This window comes from Phalacrocorax carbo, chromosome 6, assembly GCF_963921805.1.
Source record: "Phalacrocorax carbo chromosome 6, bPhaCar2.1, whole genome shotgun sequence".
NCBI lineage: Eukaryota > Metazoa > Chordata > Aves > Suliformes > Phalacrocoracidae > Phalacrocorax > Phalacrocorax carbo.
Window position 1 is genome coordinate 61,163,221 of NC_087518.1, and position 16,609 is coordinate 61,179,829.

Below are 16,609 nucleotides of genomic sequence, written 5' to 3' on the forward strand. Positions count from 1 at the left end.
CTCCTTAAATGCAGCAATAATCAACACACTTTGCTTTTCTCCCCTTTCCTAAGTATTTTAGTCACCCTTCTCCAAGAAGAAAATATGTGCTACAATATCAGAAGAGACAGTCATGCTGTAAATCCAGCCCTTCTCCCCACATATATTTGGGGATTTTTTATGTCAATTCTTGAAGCTTTAGGAAATTAAATAGAAACATAGTGCTAACCCAGAAATCTGTCAATATCAAGACATAAATAAGAAACAAAGTGTCAACCATTACTTAATTTCTTAGCCTGTGCTTATGGAACAAGCCCTCTAGCTTTGCTTTTGCTGTTAAAAATTATTTGTAGCATAAAGGTAAGGCAAATACAAAACCGATCTCCTTTGGAAATGTATGTTTTCAGTCAACCTGTTAAGCTGCTTGAGGAAACGTGCTGATTGTTCCTCTAAAGGTTTATATTATCATTTGGTACTCTTGTAACTTTTGGCCTACTGTGAATAATGTCAGCTTATTTTCATGACTGAGCCACATTACAGTTATAAGGCATTTCTTCCCTTTTACGTATGTCTGCATAATACGCAGCTGTAACTAGAATATGGGAAAAACTCTAGGAATTGCTGCTGGCAGCATATCATTTATAGAACATACCATAGAAAAGAATGGGAATGGGTTGACCTTCCAAAGAATTATTGTTCAAATATGCTAAATAAGACAATATTGAAGGTGAGAAATAAAAAAAAAAATCAGACCCTTTACCACTTATTCAGATGATTGACTGCTCTCTACCATTGCTGGTGTATTGACTTTGGTTCCCGTATACTCAACTGGAGCCTCTGTCAGTCCTCCTGAGGACTGAGCTTCTGTAGGTGTGTTGGATAAAAGACTGGGAACACCTACAAAGGCTGACTTTCAGAACTGTCAGAATTCATGAAGAAATGAAAGACTCACGGATACTACTCAAATTAAACATCCTCAGCTTGCTATACAGCTTTTCACCTCCCTCCTCATCTCTACGCCTGGAGGAATTAAACCAAATTAATTACTTAAACAGTTCTCTTGTTCTAGAACTGGTTTCATCAGAAGCAAATTGAGATGGTTTCTATATCCAACTTGAGAAAAATCTCAATTATATAGAGTTTACCTCAATCCCATGTAGCGGGTAAAACCAGCCAAAATAAAGAGGTAAAACAACTTCAAAAAACTGAAAGGATGTGGCATTATTCAAAAAGCCCCTTGCAAATAAATTGCTGCTGATGTTTAAAGTAAAATTTAAACTCAATTCAGAACACTCCATGATCTTAAGATGACAGAATATTAACATTTATTTCCAAATAAGTTGTAGTGGATAAGAAGCTAAATGTACTTTCAAGCAAGGAGTCTGAAAGCCTCAAGTATTTTTAGAGTTGCTTTTGGTCAAGCACATCCTCACACGGTAACTCTACTCCTTTTCCAGTGGAAGCATCTATTGAATTTATGAGAATACAGAATCAAAGTTCCCTCAAGTAACTTCATTTTCAATGTACGTTGTATACTCATTAGGTTTCAGTCATACACGCAAGTCAGTTCCACAATGGAACAATGACAATTTATTTCCTACTGTCATCTATCTTCAGAAAATGCAGTTCATACTCCCAAGCTATAAACGTGTGGCTTCCGAACAGTAAGCAGTGCCGCATATGAGCCGTTAACAAGAGGGTAGTTCCCCCACTTCCTCAGGAAAAAGAAAACGCCACCCATGAAAGATCTTTTTGGTTGACATCCTCGTTACATCCAATGTGCGTTTTACTGTTTTAAGAGGGGGGACTCACCATGCTCAAAAGCAGTAGCAGGTATAATGCTAAAGCTTTCCTTATACTGAAACACTATCTGTGGTAAGGAAACAGAAAAGAAAGGTGTAATATTCTGAAGTTAATTTTATATGAAGGTAATTTTATTTCCAGCAGCTAAAAAAATAAAAATCTGAAGTGTCAGTACTCCGAAACAGAGGCTGACAGGTTCAATTAATTGTAGGCAATATATTCTATTAAAAACACTGCACTAATCTTTATAATTGGTAGGACATCACATCCTTGGAAACCAGATATTTCAAATTGTTTTTAGATTTATAGTAGTAAAGATGTTCATTTTTTTCCCTAAAATAACTGAAGTTATTTCTGATTTCACAACTGAAGTTTCTCTACTCTGTGTTCTCTGCATTTTGTATAGAATCACTTTCAAGTTGCATTAATTTATCCGTGCATCCTCCTGATACAGACTCTTTCACACAGAAGAAGGGCACAAAATAAGCCCAAGGCAGCACAGTTGTTGAGGAATGAAAACTAAAATGGTGAGACCATTGAAAATATCTTGCTCTAAAATACTTTTCACATTTGGTATTAGAAAAGGACTAGGTTTCAAGCCAAGTGGACTCATCTTTCAGATGAGGTCTATCTTTAAGAATGTTGTGCCCTCAGTTTAGTATGATACATACAAAGGCTGCTTTAGACCTGTTACTGCATTAAGATTAAGATACATAATAAAATTAAAGTATGTTATGGATAACTTGAATTAAAAAAATCTAAAGGGTAAGAAGGTCCATTATAAAGATATCAGAAAAAGTGTTAGTATAAGTTCAGGAGTGATTTATTTTCATGAACCCTCCATGATCTACATGCGTGAGAGACAGAAAAAAGCTTAAAAAGGTAACAGACAAAGGTGTTGTTCAGAAACATTAAAGGAAATTAGAGAATTTTGCCAGGTTAAGATTTTTTGGCGACAGCTTTGCTCGCAGAAGCAAGATAAGCCTCGGTCAGATGCCTGGAGGTGCTGTTGTGACTTACAGGAATTGATTGAGTCTGGTATCGTGCTGGAGGAGTTGTAAGGCCCATAAAGGAAGGCTGACGCGAACTCATCTGTCACGGCGCTGTGAAAACTGGTTTGGCTGCTCGGGTTGTTGCCACTACTGCTGTTTCTGTTGTATAAGTTGTTATTCAGTTCCTGGTTATTTCTGTGAGGCAGCTGCAAGCTGCCATTCGAGTGGCTGGAGATATGGCTTACAGAAAAACCTGTCCTAGAGGACGATGATGTCATTTTGCTCTCATCATCATCATCTGAAGCAGCATACAGGTTCCCTAGAGAACTGGCTAGTCTGGAGTTTATGGAAACGCTGAATGGAAAACACATGCGGGGGAAAAAAAAATACACACAAGGTATGTACAGATATATAAAAAAATAACAGACAAATCAGAAGGCATTAGGTGAATAACAGACCATTCTGAGATCATTTGTGGTTGCATACAGATTCATCTTCTAGCTCTCAAATAATGAAAACCAGAATTCTTTGTCAGGAGTTCCCAAACTTTGTTTATTCAAGCACTACTGCGGCCAGCTTTTACCTCTGTCAAGCCATTGCACATGCAGGAAACTGTTAAAAGGTTTAGGCAGTGGCTATCTATACTGAAGTATTTTGCGTATGTGTAACAGTTTAAGAACTCCTCTTCTGTTTCTTGAAATCAGTAATGTGATACAGGTCTTCAAGTAACCAAGAAGTAATATGATAAAATTTGAGAATAAAAATAGTGTGTCCTGAAATATCTCTGGGTTAGGTTTTTTCTTCAAGTAAATATTTGGGCTCAGAAGTCATTAAAAATGCATCAATCATTCTAAATGTTTAAATTCCATACTTACTTAGTACAATAGTAGTGATGGAATTGGATAGCAATAAATCACGGGTTCAGAAAAATCATATTAATTACCACTCAGTATTCTTCTAAGATTAACAGTATATAGATTTGTGGGAATACCTGCAAATGTTCTATCAACTCAGATGAGTTAAAAAACCCCAAACAAACAACCCAACTGATCTGAGCAATGTAAAACTGTTTCTGACTTGATAGAATCCCACCAAAACTCTTGTACCAGTAGTATAGGTTTTGGGTTTTGTTTCTTAAATCTGCAGCCAACTGAAGTTTGGCTAGCAGAACAGCAGACCACTTTAAGTAAATTTAAGCCTTCTTACACCCAAGAACAGCAAGCGCTTCATAGACTGCATATATGCTGAAAACCATTGTAATATACGGGGGCTATTTGTACCAAAATAATAATAAGAAAAAAACCTTTTAAGGTTAGAGCCTGAGGATGTGGGAATTCTGCTTATTCTGTCTGCAGATGGTGAATTAACTGCCATCACTTTGGAGGCCTTCAGAGGAGACGTGGATCCTCCTGTGCTACCTGAAGTATTCAGCCTAAAAGGAGTGCAGAGTTTTAGCAAGAAGCAAGATTTTTATAATTGAAATATACATCTCAGAAACATGTATGGTCTTTCAACACATAGACAGGTACTTTTAAAAGTGGGAATTCAAGCCTGAATACTGAGAATTCAACAGCAAAAACTCAACAGTTAGCCTGGTCTTCCCTGCTGTACCACATGGTACAGTTACAGGCTACTTTTCACCTTGGTAATTTGTGAAGGCTAAGTGTTCATTTTGTGTCAAATTTATTGTAAATTTGATTCTAAATTTTAAATACTGTAAATTTGAGAAAGAATACTTTTTGTGCTTGTAAAGCAAGTACGAGTAGGAAAAAACAGCACTGTAGCTTTCACGAGAACATCATCTTTTCCAAATGACAGCAAGAACATTACAAAGTTGCACAGAACATACAGGGCGGGACTCAATGACCAAATTATTCATACTTTGATAATGAGCTGTAAGTGTGGCACACTGACCTACTCAAAAACGTTAGCATTATAGCTGGCAATATTTATTTAAAACTAATAAACAAATAGCCTCGCAGTATCATGAAATTCTCTCCATCCTTAGACCAGGGGATATTATCATGGTCAGCTGTTAAAAGATGAAGAGACCTTGGGTACAAGCTACAAGCACAGAAGGAATGACACTGAGCGGAAATAGCTTTAATGCCACACCAAGAAAGGGTAAAAGGACATCTCCAAGGTTAGACATCTGTATCAATACATCTCAAAAATCCACATTGTCACAAAACTGAAGAGAATGTGTTCTTTTCAGTATTAATGCTTTATGACGATGGATATTTTGTCTAATGTGCTGTATTTTAGATGCAATGGTTACCAAAACTAAAGACTCAATTCTGCCATTCCTTCAGCTCTTTAAGTCAAATTTCACTCTACATTTTATTTTCTTTTGGTGGGCACTGTCAGTACTGATTTGAGATTAGTACATAAATTTCATAAATGAAGCCAGCATTTAGAAAATGAGAAGAAACTATTGGCTTTATAGGCTCCACAGAAAGTTCTGGACAAAGCATGTAGTACAACGGTCATGAGAACCCTGTATTAAAATATGGAAAGTACTAAAACTCAATATTTATCTGGTACATCTTCTCAAAAGAGGTACTGATTGTATCCACTAAGCAATAGCTCTAGTTCATCTACTAAAACACACAGGACAAAAATTGTGAAACAAGGCAATGTGTAGCCAATTTAGGCTTTTGAGACAACTATTTCATTTTACAGTGATAAAGTGGTTATGAGTTAACTAGTCATCCTTCACCACATAGCAGCATAGATATTAGAAAATGTGACTGAGGAAGTTACTCGTATGTGCTGATTATTTATGAAGAATTATTCAAGACATCCCCAAAGTAGAACTGCACTCCTCCATCCATTAGATTTATTTCCCCCCCCCCATTTGCAGGTGTGTAGAATTTGTTACCTGCCACTTCTCTGAAGACCAAAATTACTAATCAATTGATGTGATAAGTATAATTCAAACCACTGAAAATTTAAGGTATACATTTAGAACTATAATGTTAAAGTTAATACCTGAAAGGTTGCGATATTGACCTCGTGTGCAGTTTCATGTCTTGCAGCCTAAAGAAACCAAAGTGGCAATCTTTATCAAAGGATAAAAAGCCTTTCCCCTCCCCCAAAGCACACTTGCATGTCTCATACTGGCTTTAAAGTACGAGACAAACAGAAGTTACAAATTACTGACAATCATTATGTACATTTGCAGTTAAACAACAGAGAGGTACTTTGGGGTTATTTTCAAACTTCACATTTTTACTGGTTCTGAAAATTTCAAAATTCATTTAAGAAGTACAGAAAAGTAATTATAGAAAGATTGGGGGGGGGGAGGAGAAGAAATTAATAAACCAAATCTGCAACTAATAGATACATACCTAGAGAAATTTCCACCCCAGAAGGTGGTACAGCTAGTACTGCTGCCTTAAACAAGACCATGCACTTGCCACATAGATCTGATTGCACAGACTGAATTTAAAATTGAAATTACCTCAGAATTAATTAATTACCTGAGGGCTCCAGTTGTAGCAGAACATGGCCGTCTCCGATTTTTTAAGGCATTAAGCTTATCTCCCTGTGTCATGCCATTCTGAGCTTCCACACCTGCTTTGTCTTCAAAATCGTTCTGGGAAACACAAAGTATGCAAGCAGGGAAATATATCAAATCCTCAGGAGTAGTGGAGTTTCAAAGTATCGAACGTCTCCTTCGCAAATAATTTTAGATAAATTTTTATTTAATTAGCCTTTTAAAGGCTAACCTACAGTCTTCTGCATACATGGGGCACTACACTCTCTGTCTTCGCATAGTTGCAGTAAATTAAACATGTCACTGTACAAACACATATTCACAGAGGCTTTTTGCAGAATCTGACCTCAAAGTCAGTTCAGGGTGCTTGAGTCTAACGCCAGTATTTATTTCCTTCAAATAAGTCTGTTTTTACAGAACTTAAACTCCAACTCCTTCCTGCATAACTATTTTTAAAGTTACCATCAATGTGGAAGGGAAGCAGTAACAAACAATTTTGTGATACGCATAAGATGAGGAAGAAATTTAGATATAGTTGTGCGTCCTGCAGGAGGAGCTAAAAAGCAACTTTATTAAATTACTAAGGTTTTTTTAATAAAAGAAAAAGTTCTCATGACATCTAAAAAAATGCAGTTTTGAAAAAAATTTCCCTATGAGAACATAAGGAATATAGGATGAACGGATTTCAGAGTTTTATCCTACTACTACTAGCTTCAGGAAACACTATAAAGCCTAAGAGGCATTAAAACTGTATGCCAACACTGTTTAAATGCCTATTTATAATTTGTGCTGATCTGAAAATAGACTTTTCTAAGACCCCAGTAATAAGTAGAGAGAGTATCTTAAGTAGCAGGGAAATATGGAAGTTGCACAAAGCAAGGAGAGAATTGCGATTTTATTTAATTGCCAGGTAAAAAGAGTTATACCAGTAATGCTTCATTTGACCTCAGATGAAGTATTTGTTTTATATTACTGCAGTCCTTATTGTGCCTAAGTGACCTCACTGCTCTGCATAAAACAGAACAACAGTTTCTCATCAACCAAGATGAAAGACTGACAGAAGTAATACAACAAATTAATAAAATGATGTAATGGTCTGAGTGTTGCATTAATTATAGGCAAATATAATTATTTTAGCTAGATTTCACTGAAGATTTTATGTTAGGCCATTGTTACCTCATTCAGCCTCAATGCTGATAAATTTTGTTTCACTGTCTTTACCTGCCCAGCAGTTACTGTATGCAGCAGTTCTGTCCTCTGATTCTAAGACCTTATGGATTTTGGGGACTGGGAACATTACTTTGTTTTGAGCTTCTAGAGAGCCTACGTCTTGAAATATAACCAAATATTTTGTTTTGAATTAAATGTTTTGAAAACTGAATGTTGAACAGCTGTGTTACGACATGTACAAACCTGAAATACACATATTACAGAGGGGGTTACTGTAGAAAAAAGCAGCACTGTGAATGTATATTGTGAATCTGTACATAAGCTGCTACACAGTGTACGGGTAGTTGAGTTACCTGCAAGTAAGTTGAATAATGCTTGAATAATGCTTCCAATAAGTAATTGTAAGGTCCTTACCCTAAATGTACACATCACAACAGTAATGCATAACACTGTAATAAAGGGATGGACATCTATACACTCATGCATTATTAGCTAGAAACTTGGACTAAATAGATATCCAGGAGGAAAACTGATATTTTTCCCCCCTTCATTCTCCAATATGCAACTGAAGACCCTGAAAGAATGACTTGAAATAATGCAAACCTTCTGAAGCTTGCAAAATGTCCTATAACAGTTTTAAATATAACCTAAGATTTTATCCTTTTTTTTCTTTTGAAAAAGTGAAGATTTGTTCTAATTATGACCTATAAAAAAAGCTTAGCAGTAGAAAAGCAATCTAGTACTAATATAAGCATAAAAAAAACCCTAAAAATTATCTATAGCTAGTTATTAAAGATTAGCTCCATCTCTGCTTGTTTGAAGTTTTTCCTGTGAACTCTTACCTCCCTGTATCGATCCAAGTCTTGTGCTTTATTCAAGCTGTCACTGATTGAAATGTCATTCAAGCCACAAAGAACTCTGTTAACATTTTCATCGACTACTCGTCTCTGCTTTGATCGGATGAGCTCTCCCTCCAGCCATAACATTGCTTGCTTCCTTTAGGATACAAAACCAAATCAATTCATATCAACAAATTTGCATACACATAAAAAGCAATATGAAAACATGCTACTCTTACAGATTTTAATCTTCTGTACATTTTCATGTGGGAAAAAAATTCAAGTTTCTATTACCAACACCCCCCCACCCCCCCTCAAAAAAAAAAAACACAACACAAAAAAATCAAACAAAAACTAACCCAGAAAACTCCCCAAATCCTCCCCTTCATTTTCAGTGGTTAAAAACAATGACCCCCACCCCGAGTCACCAAACAAGTCTGTAGCCATCACAGAAATATTACAGATACTAAAACTTCATTTTACAAAATCCTGCTGGGAAAAGATATTAACTAAACAGGAATTTGCAATGGTATTTTAAAGGCTTTTAAAACATAATTTAAAAATTAATATAATGATTTTATATACGTAATATGTAGAATAAATTATGATACAGCACTTTCCAACTTCTTATTGGCATGAGTTTTGTGTATACAGGTATTGTATGCAATAGGCTAAGCAGGCTTTTGTTGACGAGACTGCATTACTCCTTGATAAGGAAGCTTGCCAGGGAGGTGCCTGTCGTGCTCGTTCTATCCAGGAACTGAGACTCTATTACATATTATTGTAATAAAATTAAATTGCTATACCGAAGAGAGAAAAATGGATGAGGAATTAAATCAGAATGTACTGTCACTGGAAACTTTTCTTTGTTTGAAAACAAAATATTATAGCAAAGCTTAAGAGCCAAGCCATCTCAGCCAACTGCCTCAACTTGCTCAATAATAGATGGGAAAGGTAAGCACTTCCAGAAAAATTTCACTAGATCCCAAGAAAACATCAAGAGAAGGGAGAAGGATGGGGTGGCGGGAGGGGGAGCACTACTTATTCCACCTACAGAAGTAGCCTAGAAAGCACGCTTGAATTTAAATAGCTTTGAAATCTTTCAAGATTAATTGCATTCACAGTACCAAATCGATTTGATACATATTTGGGTGGAAGGTTCTCTAAAACAAAACAAATGCCAAAACACTACTCAAACCTCCCTTAATAAACCTCAAAGTCCCTAAGAGGTGAAGCTTTGGCATCTAAGAACGTTGGAAGATCAAAGTTGCAAGATTTTACCTTTCCATCAGATGCAACTTTGCAGCCCTGATGGCAAAATATTTTATATTAGAATAATGTAGCTGATGTTAGCTCCTTCTTTCTCAGTCCCACTTAGACACTACTGGTGATATTGCTTGAATTTTGTCTGATTGTCAAAACAGGAATCTATTGCCATTAGGACAATAGAAAATTCTTACTGAACAGTACTACAGCTCTTAGCTATGAATTAAGTATGAATGAAAAAAAATCTGGAGGATCTTTGCCTATCTGTAAAATCAAACCAAGTATTTGGGAGACCTGTAAGGGAGGCTTTATTGTGGCCTTCCAGTACTTACAGGGGGACTGTAGGAAGGATGGGGGCAATCTCTTTAGCCAAGGACAAGGGGTGACGGTTTTAAACTAAAGGAAGGGAGATTTAGACTGGATATAAGGAAAAAATGTTTTACAATGAGGGCGGTGAAACCCTGGCCCAGGTTGCCCCGAGAGGTGGTCGATGCCCCATCCCTGGAAACACTCAAGGCCAGCCTGGACGAGGCTCTGAGTGACTTGGTCTGGTTGAAGACGTCCCTGCTCCCTGCAGGGGGTTGGGCTGGATGAAGGTCCCTTCCAGCACAAACCATTCTATGATTCTATTTATACACCACTGGAGAAAAGACATAGGCCCTGGTTTTCCTATCTTTCAAGTAAACAGCACTTAGTAATCACACTGCCTACTGCCTACTGCCTTTCTCACTTAATTTTGCTCTGTTGTGGAAGTTATTTTAAGAGTGCATCATCCAAGCATCAGCACGGTGTGAAGTTTAATCTGCCTTCAGTGAGCACCTGTGGTTTGTGAAAGTTTGTGATTCACAGTGTTTTCAATAACAGTGGGCCACCTCGCAAATAAAGGAGTGCCCATTCAGTTGCACTGGAAAATAAATAGGAATCCTCCATCATGCTCAATTTCTCTTATGAATTACAGTGATACACCTTCTTTCTCTCTGATATCCTATGGATTTGAAGATGCAAGATCAGTGCATGTTTTACTGTGTTTGCACAGTACCTAGCAGAGATGTTCCATTCTCTTTTTTCCAAAAAGAGATAATTTTGTGGTGGCTTTTCTCAAAATGTTTTCTCTCATAACAGTGAAAACGCCTCCAGCTAAATATCACCATGGTATCATCTCAAAAATATCAACATAGCCACTATAATAGTAAATGCACAATGTAGAAACTTCTGTGAAATTAAACTTAATGTCTACATCACTGAAGCCAGTGCAGTTTTGTCATTCATTTCCAGTCAGGATCAAACCTTGAATCACCCATTCAAGTTATCTGTACGTGAAGTGTTCCCAATCCAAAGCATACAGTCAATTTTGAGAAGGAGCGGTATTAAAACTATGCATTTGTTTTGCTAACAACTATTAGCTCCAAATCAGAAGTCTTGATACATTATGCTAGCAATGTGACAGATCATAAGTTGGCCACCACATACTTATTTAATCTATAGTTACGAGAAAGAAAAAGGAATTTTACTATTGTAAGATTAATTTTAAGTGTCGTCATAGACTAAATAAAAAGTATATAAACTTTAGCCTTTCTATTTTAATAAACCCTTATTGTTGATTTAATCTTTTGTCCACATCTGTGCTTTACACTTCCAACACATTTGTCTAAGTCCTAAATCCCCCAGAACACAAACATGCAGAGCCTTGAGACCCTCTGTCCCTTAAGGCGACAAAACGCACAGCACTCCAGAGAAGACGATTGCTACTGACTAAGTTCGATTTCAAACCCAAATTAACTAACCTTAAATATATTGCAACAGGCAGTAATATACGACGTCAGTAGACAGAAAGTAGATCCTATAAATAGTGCAAGATGGATAAGGATGTAGAGAAGCAGTTGATTCTTAGTAGCAAAGAAGGTATACATACTCTTCCAGGAAGTGTTGCTGAGGTCCTATAATAGAGCCTGGTCGACATATTCTTATCCAAGCAATGGCTTCGGCATGTGTGAACTTGTAGTGTTTCATGATGTAACAGGCAATCAGTGTTCCTGTTCTCCCCAGGCCAGCTGCAGAAGTGCAAGTATCAACATTCACATACAAAGTCATGAGCATTTCATGATGATCAAATTAAAGTATGGGATATGAGAAGACTTCTTTGCAATGGTATTCACCACCCTAACATTTGAAGGAAGAATTTCTGATTCGGTATCCTGCTTATCACAACACTGGATTTCAGTGCTGTAGATATAAGAACAAATATATCATACCTATAAAAAGTTAACAGTGTTTAAGAACGTATGCAGCAGGGTCACTCTTGGAACTTGGTACAATCCTACTTCAAACCTTTTTTTTTTTAAAAAAGGCTGACATTCTTAAAAAAAGCCACGGCCAGGCTGGATACAAGCTCGGTATTTATAAAACCCATAAAAACCAAAATCAAAGTACCTTTGAGAGGCCAACACACAGACTTTCTAAATCAAGGTTCAAATACATGCAAATACAACACAGAGAGCAGCATGTGCATTCTCAGCCAGTACCTTTTTCTTTTTGAATTTTCTTGCAAAACCAACCTATCCAACTATTCACTGCTATCTGTAGAAACAGCAATGAATGTTGACCAGCATATAATTTTAAATAGCTTCAAATTATTTAACCCATTGCCCCCAAATCACAAAGTAATTCTGGTTTTAAGGGGAGAAAGAGATACAGGAGAAATTAGCTGTTACTATCATAGAAATCTCTAACTATAGAGAATAAGAATTAACCTCTTTCTGGCCCTGTGTCTTATCTACTAGTAAAGTGTCTCCCCATTTAAACCTTAGTTTCCCACAAATAAAGTATTCGCAATTTACAGTCTCATGGGGGCCAGCTATTGTTTATGCACAAACAACCGAGAGCTGTACTGTATTACACATATCTGAATAGAGAACAGTCTCTAAAAATTGCAGGTAACATCTACCAACAGCACATATCACTAAGACTTCAGTTCTTTTCTCTAAGTTCCTGCTAATGTACAAACTTTCCATAGCAGCCCTTTGCGTTAACCGTTCTGTAACTTCTGGGACAAGCCATTTCTAGTGTGGAAGCTGTGCTTGGAACACTTCTGCAATAAGAGCACATAAAAACTAGAGGCAATATGTTTACTCAGAGTTAACTGTTGATTTAACTTCATATAGGCTTACTTAGAAGGGTGTAAAAAAACTTAAAAAGAATGAGATTGTTGTTTTGCTTATTAAAGGGTCAGGCAAAAGACCAAAAATACTTCAGTTTAGCAAGTGCGTATCTAAGTGACTAGAAAAGTATATTGGATTCCTTTAGCAACTAAGCCTGGAGAATAACAATCTACTCCTGTTAATCAATAATTTATACTCTCATTTAGTCAATTAGCAGACATCCAGCTCATTAATGGCAGAATTTCTGGGTTCTAGCCACATTAACAACTTGTTACCAAATAAACTTATTTATCTTTGATATGCATGTTTATTGTTCATGGAAGAATCATGAATGAATAGCACTATTCTTGTTTCAGATCAGCAAGACATTCGCCTCCACAATGTCCTTACACAACTCTAAACATAAATCAAGCCGAACCCTTCAAAGCCTTTGTTAATCGTTCTTGACTAAGCATGTTTTGTGTGTCTTCTGGTTGATTTGCTGAAATAGGCTGGTTTGAAATGCTGGCATCACAATAACTCACATTAACTTGAAATGTGGAAGTCATGCTCCACAGAAAAAATGTAGAACAGTCCAAAAGCACAAAGAAAACCTTTCAGTCTTCTGCGTTTCCTAGCCAATTATCATAACGCTGTGAAAGCATAATGCAAAAGAAATCTCCATCAACTAAAACTCACGCCTTCAAGTGATATTAAGAAAAAACAGAACAATGAACAACAGATTGTCAGTTACTCTTAGTAGTGTAGGATGAAAGAGCTTAATGTGCACATGGAAATAACAAATATTTGCTACATATTTAGTCAAGTATCATAAAGGAATATTACTTTCAGAACCAGAAAGTGCTATTTTATAAATGCTTCATTTGTGAAGTATAAATCCCTGGAGTTTACTCATTTTGAACTTCAATCTGAGAAATAAATAAGTGCACATACCTTTACAATGCACAGCAATAGCACCGTCAGCATTTTCACAGATGTTCAGGAACCTCTGAACTATACTGTCGCTTGGTGTGCTTCCATCTATGAAGAACAGGTCATAATGCTCAAAACCAGCATCAGTAAAGCGTTTTGCCTCATAAATTTTTTTGTTTAGTCTTATGATTGATGTGACATTATGTTTCTTGAAATAGGGAAAGTAGGCTTCAGGTGCATGAAGAGGATAACCTATAAAAAGATAAAGCAACAATCATTTCACGTCATAGATGAAGTTCAAAGTCGTACTAATCAAAACTGCCTCCCAAATCTTTTCTGAATGATAAATATACTAATACTGAAAATGCTTTAATATTTCATTCAGCATAAACAAGTTAAGGGATATAAAAAAATTGTCCACAAAATTCTCATGAAGACCACTGTAATTAAAAAAGGATCAGGAAAAAAATTAAAGCACAGTATATGTGAAACACTGTAGCGTCTCCTGTTCAGCGCATTCCTCTCTACAAGTAGGGTTTTATCCATACAGCTAGGCACATATATGAATTCAGCATTTCAGAACAGCTGTTTATCTATAGTCAAGCTGCAGATCAAAGAATAAGAACATGCTTTAAGGTGAAACACTGTTTATGAGGAAAATAGATCGGTGATCCATACTATGGGCAAGAGGAACAGTCGAAGGATAAACTGCAGTATGAGAAATATTTGTGCTCCACTGTGAAGTCAAAAACTTCTAGTGCCTTGATGCAGTTGTGAGACCAAAGGATCCTCTAGATGAAGACAGGGGGGAGGGAGGTCAAAGCCCAACCACACCACAACCATTTAAGGACTCTTTCACCAAACAGGTGTTCTCCATGAACGAGGGCATGAGGGAGCGTGTGCACATACATCCGTCCTTTAGACATGTGTGCACGGAAAATGTAGTTCATTATTTTCCATTAACTATTAAGTCTTATAAACAAAACACAGGAACAACATAGCTACCACAAAAAATCAGAAGGTCTTTGACTGAATTCACTGGTTTATCTCCAGAATTTTTATTCCTGTTCAAATAAAGCCCAAAAGCTTCCTCACAAAGCATGGGTCATTTCCACAGGTCATATATGCATTAGTGAATGCAATTAGAGTCACAACATAACGAGAAAAGTAGCTTTGCAAAGTGTACTTACACTCACCTGGGTGAGGCTTATTCGTAGCCTCATAACTGGATTTTAAGCGTTAGTGTTAATTTGGTAATTTTCAGTTATATACATGTTAAAAATAAAACACAGGTTTTCTGAATTCCATGGAACAATTTAAGGAATTTTTGAAAACACTCTGCAAGAAGGGACTGTAACAGTGATTGGGGAAGAAACCCAAACCAACCTAAATATTTTTCTCCCTGGATTTTGTTTAAAACTTCAGTGGACACTGTGCAATTAGCAGCATTCCCGTCATAAAGGAACCGTGAGAGCAGAAGCTGGGGAGGTGGGCGGGAAGAGGTAGATATTCAGAAAACATGCTCACATAAACAACGTGGCACGGCACAAAGAATAAGGTGAAATTCAGCAAAAATCTGATGGTAGTTTTTAAATTAATAATATTCCTTTTAGCTGGGCTAAATCTCTACTTCCTCTCTGTTGGTCAAGTTCCTCTTTTTTATTCTGTTAGAATTACATAGGTTGTTCCCATTATCCCAAGAATCTTCAGTGGTAAAGGCAAGCTTCTTAAAGCCTTTACTGGTCTTTGTTATAAAACTCTTAATGTAGCCTCCTTTGCTTCATGCAAGTCACCTTTACTTCTGCGTACTTATCGTATCAGGTGTCAGGTTCCAGGAGAGACATAAGGGTCTTGAATTTCTCAGGCACTTTGTCACTGAATGAAAGTCACTGATTGTTAGAAGAACTGGAATTCTTCTAGCAAAGAACTCCAAAACTTTTGGAATTATGTTCTATGATTGTATATGAAATGTCCACTGTATGATCATTTATGAAGATGAAAATTAATCTATAAACCTCTATTACCTTCTGCTCATTTGCTATGACTGTTTAACATGCCAGAAAAAATAAGATCGTAGAATAGCATTAAAATATACACCATACCATTTTCAAGTTTGCTTTTTGGGTGTGGTCCACTAAACGCTAAAAATTTTCCTGGAACAATCCAGTTGAAGTCACCATTTTCCACTCGCTATAATTATTTCAGAAGAGAAAGAGAAAAGCATTTTAGTATCGGTACATACAAGGTTAAAAAAACATTACTCAAGATTTTATTTTACTTTTTACTATGTTCTTTCTGCATTAAAACAAAACATCTCAAATGTAATTAGTTAGCTCACCTATATGGTGAGTTAGTTTGTCCCATAAGATGCTTCTCAGGAATATTTTAATAAAGTGAAAGGCAAAAAATTTTGCTGGTTTTCCAATAAGAGCAGAAAGATCCTATATCTAAGATATTTCTCTCTTCGAGGGTTCAGTGTTTTAAGACACCTACTTATAATGGGACAAACACCAATATTCTTGTGTGTTTTAATCAAAGAATGTGGAAAAATGCTTCCCTGTAAGGCACTGGCTAAAAAACCCAATTCACAGAAAACAAATTAAAAACCAATTAACCTTCAAAAACAATTATCCTTTCCCTGTAGAAAGGGAAATTTACATATTGGCATAAACTCTGATGAGCCAGTAATCATGGATACAAAGTATAAATCAAATAAAAAGACTAAATTTAAAAAAAAATTCAAACTGTGACATTTTGCATTTCTTACTCACTTTTAAATGAAAACTTCAAAAAGGCTCTGCAAATTCTGTCAGGGCCGAAACTGGAAGCTTCTTTGGAAATGTATTTCTTTTTAAATACTTGCTTTTTTTTTTTTTTAATTGAAGAGTGCTCGTTCCTCATTTGGCAATGCAGTTATTCTCAGCATGACTTTTAAGGACACAGCACTCAGTTCAACTACATTATTAAGCTTGTGGTTTTAGCTCTCAGCTC

At 36.4% G+C, this 16,609-nt stretch overlaps 1 protein-coding gene across 3 annotated transcripts in view; it reads right to left on the bottom strand.

Annotated features, from left to right (window-relative positions):
* CDC14A (cell division cycle 14A) overlaps nucleotides 1–16,609 on the bottom strand; it is a 69,690-nt gene that overhangs the window by 10,813 nt on the left and 42,268 nt on the right. Inside the window, exons 8-15 of one of the 3 annotated variants that reach the window (XM_064455596.1) lie at nucleotides 15,721–15,808; nucleotides 13,640–13,870; nucleotides 11,461–11,599; nucleotides 8,286–8,439; nucleotides 6,257–6,372; nucleotides 5,766–5,813; nucleotides 4,078–4,206; nucleotides 2,538–3,128 (exon numbers count right to left, since the gene is read on the bottom strand). In XM_064455596.1, coding sequence (XP_064311666.1) covers nucleotides 2,657–3,128; nucleotides 4,078–4,206; nucleotides 5,766–5,813; nucleotides 6,257–6,372; nucleotides 8,286–8,439; nucleotides 11,461–11,599; nucleotides 13,640–13,870; nucleotides 15,721–15,808 — 1,377 coding nt within the window. In that variant the 3' untranslated portion in view covers nucleotides 2,538–2,656. Of the gene's footprint in view, nucleotides 1–2,537; nucleotides 3,129–4,077; nucleotides 4,207–5,765; nucleotides 5,814–6,256; nucleotides 6,373–8,285; nucleotides 8,440–11,460; nucleotides 11,600–13,639; nucleotides 13,871–15,720; nucleotides 15,809–16,609 lie in introns of those variants that run through there. The other 2 variants (XM_064455598.1, XM_064455597.1) reach the window with 2 other exon arrangements.